Raw genomic sequence first — 6,166 nt, 5'->3', positions numbered from 1 at the left:
GCTCTGGTCACCATCAGATGCATCTGATCACTTCATCCAACACACACGCTTTGCTTGTCCATACCATGGACACACTAGCCAACCACACCTGATCAAATATTTTATATGTTCTATTTTATTTAATTTTCTTTTGCAAAATTATTTAAAAATAGTTTAAAAAATCAGAAAAATATGCAAAAAATATTTTTAGGGTGATAAAATATTGTATTAATTTTTGACACAAAAATATTTTATTTTTATTAATAATTAAAATATTTTGTTTAATTAATTAGATAATACTTACATATTTATCTTTTAATTATTTCTAACCTATCAAAAAATCAGAAAAAAATATTTTCTTTTTATTAAATTAAGTTTATATATTATAAACTAATTTGGTACATAATTAGAATATTTTTATCTTTAAATTTAATTTATATGTATAATTATTTGTATAATTATATATTAATTAACTTAATAATCTCCAAAACAATTTCAAAAATCACAAAAAATTTAATTTTATTTTAAAATTAATTAACAAACAATTTGGACATATTTTAGACTTAACTTTTTAGGTTTAAATTTTATTTCTAATTCTTAACCTTTTAATTAAATTAATTATGCATTAATTTTAATTAAAATCAACCATCCAAAAATCTAAAAAAATATTTTCCCTTTATCTTATTGCAATTTAAATTCATAGATAAGTGTATAGGTTGTCAAATTCATGTAAATAGCGTAGTTTACATTTCTCGCACAATCGATGTAATAGCGTAGATTTACTTTCCGCATTTTACATTCCCGCACTTTAATTCCTGTACATATAAAACTGCATGTAGGAAAAGAATAAAACTGAAGCGCTAGATCACTAATCTCAAAGATAACATATCAGAAAATAAATCACAATCACACTTGCACCTCTTAGGGTAATCCCTCTGTTACTCTTTTCAAAATCAAATCTTGCTGTTTCAAATACAATTCAAATTTTTCTTCTGTATCAAGTCAAGGAAATTTTTCTAAAGAAATAGGAAAGAACCTTATAAACTTAGGGTATACCTCCTAATTGCTTGCTCAATCAAAAACAACAAAAGTTCTTACACATCACTGTTTTTTTCAAAACAAACTTTCAAAAAGACTATACTTTGTATATATCCAAACAAGGATCATTACGAAGTTAAAAATCTTTTTTCAAACCATCAAAATATCTTTCGAAAGATAAACACTTTGTATACATCCGCACAAGGATCATTACAAAGTTAATTATTTACTAAATATTTAAAACCACATACAAGCATTTCAAGCAAAACAAACAATTCAAACAAGTGAGCTAAGCAATTAAGAGCCCATGGATAACCATGGATACAAAGGGTGCTAACACCTTCCCTTTGTATAACCTACCCCCGAACCCAAAATCTCTTTAAGGTCTTTTTCTGTTTCTTTTATAAACCTTTCCTTAATTGGATAAAATAAAAGTCGGTGGCGACTCTCTGATTTTCACAACTCAAAAATAAAAATAGAGTCAGTTCGCATCCCACAAAAAAACCGAGGCGACAGTGTCACAAACGGTGGTTTGTGCAGGGAACAATGAATGTTATATCTATTAACTCAGATCAACGAACATGTCATTGGGTGTTAGTCACAGGGGTTGCCTGTGCAGGTCATTAGTCACAGGGGTTGTCTGTGCAACGTTAGTCACCGGCTGTTGCCCGTGCAATTGCAATCAGTTTGGTTATAATGGATTAAGTCCTTGTGCTCAAGGAGAAATCACCTTGGGAGGGTGGGCTGGATTAGCTTGAGAGTTTCTCAAGTGAACCAGGATATATCTGGTGTTCATATATTTATTAATGTTTAATGTTTTCCAGTTATCAGAAGCTCAAAGAAGTATTTACTTTTTAAGAAGGCAAACTGCTTCTGAGAAATGATAAGCTTATGATAAGTGAGAGCTTATAGCTTCTGATAAATAGCTACCTCTTAAGCTTCCGCATGAGAGTTTTAAAAGGAAAGGGAATTATTGAAAACCCAATTCAAACCCCCCCTTTCTTGTGTTTTTCTCCACCTTTAGCTTGAAGCTCCATTTGAATATTAGAGGCTGAGTCAACATTGAACTCAAGTCTTTTTAGGACATCAGAGACTAAGATAATTTTGGCGCTGAGGTTCTATACGAATATTAGATTCTGCTTCAATATAAATCTGAATTGCTTCTCCTTTACTATCTATTAAACTTGGTCAGAACCTAGTTACATACCAACTTAATGATCCTGCACACTTAAGAAAATGTTAGTATACGATATTGTTCTTTAAGTACTTTGTTATCATCAAAGTCCAAGAAGTATGAATAGATTTTGTTCAAACACTATTGTCATAAATAACCAATTGATTGTCATAAACGTGTTTTTAACTTAGAAATTTTTTTCAAGTTTTCTTTTCTTACAATCTTTTGTCATAGTAAACAATAGATTGTCATGTTGCCTCTACCTAAACAAATTTTCAAAACCAAACTTGCAACAATCGATTGTACCCCTATATCAATCGATTGTCACAGGTTCATTTTTGAATTTTTTAACGTTGCAACGAAGGCAACAAACGATTGCCTGCATAAACCAATTGATTGTCATTGAAGCATTACGAATTGTTGTGAAACTTTAACACACATTTTTATTACCTCTTTTCATGGAATCCATTCCCTAATCATGACAACATATTTTTTTATCTTTTTCTGAAGCTTTGCCATGATTTTTCAAAAGGTGTCTTGTATCATATAAATAGTAGTAAGTTTCATATTCAAACTCTCATCTTTCAATATCAATTTTTCTACCTAAACTTTCAAAACAATTAAAAACTTTTATGTATAAATTTTTACATTAAAGAGAAAGTTTCTTGAGTACTTAGAGTGTATTATATTGAATTGTTATATTGAAAAGGGAAGAAATTGTTGAAATTTTGTTGTGTTATCAAAATTCACTTGTATTCAAATTCACTAAATGTTTGTTGACGGTAACAGGGAATTAGACAAACACAATTGGCCAAATTGCATTAGTAAATATTAATCGTATTCATTATCTTTTACTTTTATTTATCTTTAATCTTATATATTAGTGGTCATTCTAACAATAATTTTATTTGAAATATATCAAACATTAAACAAACAAACATTTTTTTTATTTAATCTTTTATATTAATGGTGGTTCTAACCATAATTTTATTTGAAATATATCAAACATTAAATAAACAAACATTTTTTTTATTTGAACTTTGATTTGTCATCATTGAAAAAAGAAATTGAGGTAGTAGTGAGTAGCCTCACTATACGGGAGTTACATATGATATATCCCTCTCGTTTCACCCAATATAATTATGTTGCAATAAAAGTGTAAACCAAACATTGTCATAAATGAGTGACACCAAGTTGGAGGGTGAATTTAATTTGAGCAAATCAGTTATAACAAAAAGGTTATAAATTGATAATACAATCATTTCAAACAAGAGACAAAAAATGGCTTCTTCCTTTTAGAAGAAGAGAGACAAGAAAATCATTTAGAAGAAGATTAAGAACTTCTTTGTTTGGATATGGCATCTATTGAAGAACTTCCTGATTCAACACGCCTAGCTAAAGATGAATATGTATGTTATCTTCATCTTTGTTAAAATTTATTTATTTTTTATTTATTGTTGAAAATGTTAGCTATTTCTTCATAATCAAAATCATATTAAGTTTAATTAATTTATTGTTAAAATCCTCTATTCTAGTTAAGTTTTTTTATAAATTATTTATCAACCAAAAGCTGATTTAAAAAAAAAAAGTATACTATATTTACACTCATTTTCATTAGACTTTTCAATCTATTTTCATGATTAAATAATAACTATCTAAAACAGTGCAAGTCCTAGTATTTTATTTCATAGTGATGATAGTTGCAAATTTGTAGAAGTTTTAGGTAGAAATGTTTTTTTTTTGAAAGATGGCTGTGATATTTTGAATAATATGTGTTAGGTCAAAATATTTCAATATATGAATAATATGTGTTTTAAGACGTGAAAATGATTGATTGCTTAAAAAAATTGATTATGACATGAATCAACTTATTTGTCTTTCTGAATTTATTCCCTTATTGACATGTTCTTGAAGCATTTTATGAATACTTACCCTACTTCTTTATGTTATTTTACCATGGATTGTAATATAAACTTAAAATTTAATTTCATTCAATATAATTTCATAATTATATTTTACAATTTAATCCATTGTTTTTGAACACTTGTGAAGGAAAAAGAGATTCCTTCATCAGATGAAATGATAGAGAGAAGCTTAGGAACATTTGGATGGGTAGAATTTGTGCAATGCATTCTCGTATCATTCGCGATGTTCTTCGATGCGCAACAAGCATTCATAACGATTTACACAGACGATTATCCGACATGGCATTGCACAAATTCAACATTATGCAATTCGAATTCGGACATCTGCAAGATTCCGAAATCTTCATGGTCATGGGATGGACCATCACAAAAAACAATCATATCTCAATTCCATCTTGAGTGTGCAAGTGACTTCATCATAGGTTTACCTCAATCTTCATTCTTCATTGGTTGTCTTATTGGTACTTTTGCTTTGGCAACTTTGGCTGATACGTCACTTGGAAGAAAAAACATGTTGATTCTCTCTTGTTTATCGATGTCGGTAGCCTCAATCGTCATTGTGTTTTCCACCAATGTTTGGATTTACTCGGGTTTCAAATTCCTCATCGGGTTTTGGCGTGCGTCGATTGGAACATGTGTTCTTGTTTTGTTAACGGAGAAAGTTAGTACGGAATGGAGGTTCACTGTTGGAATCGTTGAATATTTTTGCTTCACATTAGGGTACATGTCATTACCCGGTGTAGCTTATATTTTTCGATTTTCCTCCTGGAAAAATATTTATATTTGGACATCGATTCCGGCTATAATATACTCAATCGTTGGTTATTGTTTTGTTACCGAGTCCCCGAGGTGGCTTCTAATGCAAGGAAGAAATCAAGAAGCTATTGCAATGCTTAAAGGGATGACTTCACAAGAAAATGAGGATTTAACCGCAAGTTTATTGCTAAGCGCACCCCCTAAACAGAGGGCTTCGGTTTTTCAACTTTACTCATCAATTACAACGTTGTTTGAGAGAAGATGGGCTTTGAAAAGAATGCTTGCAATTATGGTGCTTGGTATTGGAATTGGAATAGTTTATTTTGGTATGCCATTAGCCGTTGGAAATTTAGGATTCGATATTTACTTAGCCGTTGTGTTCAACGCCTTAATGGAAATACCTTCTTGTGTCGCTACTTATTTCTTAGAGAATCGACAAAGAAAGCCGTCGATTCTCTCATTTTCTCTAGCGAGTGGCATTAGTTGTGTTTTGTGCGTTGTTGCTGGTTCAAGATTACAAGGAATCAAAGTAGGGTTAGCGTTGATATCGTTTTTCAGCGCTTGCACGGCTTATAATGTGTTTCTAATTTACATCATAGAACTATTTCCGACGAGTGTGAGGAACACGACGACGTCGTTGGTGAGACAAGCAATTGTTTTTGGCAACATTTTTAGTCCTTTTTTGATATCTGCTGGGAGGAAAAATGATGCATTCTCTTATGGTGTGTTTGGTGTTGTTATCATATTGTCTTGTGTTACTTTGCTTGGTTTGCCTGAAACCAAAGGATTAGCACTTTGTGATACCATGGATCAACAAGAGAGAAAAGAAAAAAGCTATGTAATGTGATATTTGTAATAGGTATGTTTTTATTATGGTTAGGTTCGTTTAATTTGTTGTATTGTGTTGAAGCTTTCATTTGTCTTAGGTTTTTATGTAAGAGCCTAAGATCTTAACTTTTTAAGTCATAATGACATTAATAAATAAACTGTATTGTCAAAACTTGGCTTATAGTTTTGCTTTGTATGTCATCAGTAGAAAATAATTTAAATTAGCATAATTGATAAATATTTTTTGCACGAGATTAAATCATCGAGTTGAAAAAATTTATAATGAATAATAAATATTTTAAAAAAAAAAAATATAAAAATATAAGTGCTTATTGAAAAAAAAAAACATTGATGCATGTTCATGACTGATTTTTAATCTTAAAATATAAAAATAATTTGAATACGAGCATCAAAATACATATTATTTACATATTTTAAAAGTACATATTATTTAAATCATTTATGC

The 6,166-nt window shown here is 29.9% G+C and overlaps 1 protein-coding gene across 1 annotated transcript; it reads left to right on the top strand.

Moving 5' to 3' along the window:
* Positions 1-3,447: 3,447 nt before the first annotated feature.
* On the top strand, positions 3,448-5,901 carry LOC131606551 (organic cation/carnitine transporter 3-like). The gene is made up of 2 exons (XM_058878758.1): positions 3,448-3,600; positions 4,244-5,901. Exons 1-2 carry the CDS (start codon positions 3,547-3,549, stop codon positions 5,717-5,719), a joined length of 1,530 nt encoding a protein of 509 aa, XP_058734741.1. The 5' UTR covers positions 3,448-3,546; the 3' UTR covers positions 5,720-5,901.
* Positions 5,902-6,166: the final 265 nt, after the last annotated feature.

This window comes from Vicia villosa, linkage group LG5, assembly GCF_029867415.1.
Source record: "Vicia villosa cultivar HV-30 ecotype Madison, WI linkage group LG5, Vvil1.0, whole genome shotgun sequence".
NCBI lineage: Eukaryota > Viridiplantae > Streptophyta > Magnoliopsida > Fabales > Fabaceae > Vicia > Vicia villosa.
Note: the sequence above shows the minus strand (reverse complement) of the source record. Positions and strands in the feature narration are given on the sequence as shown.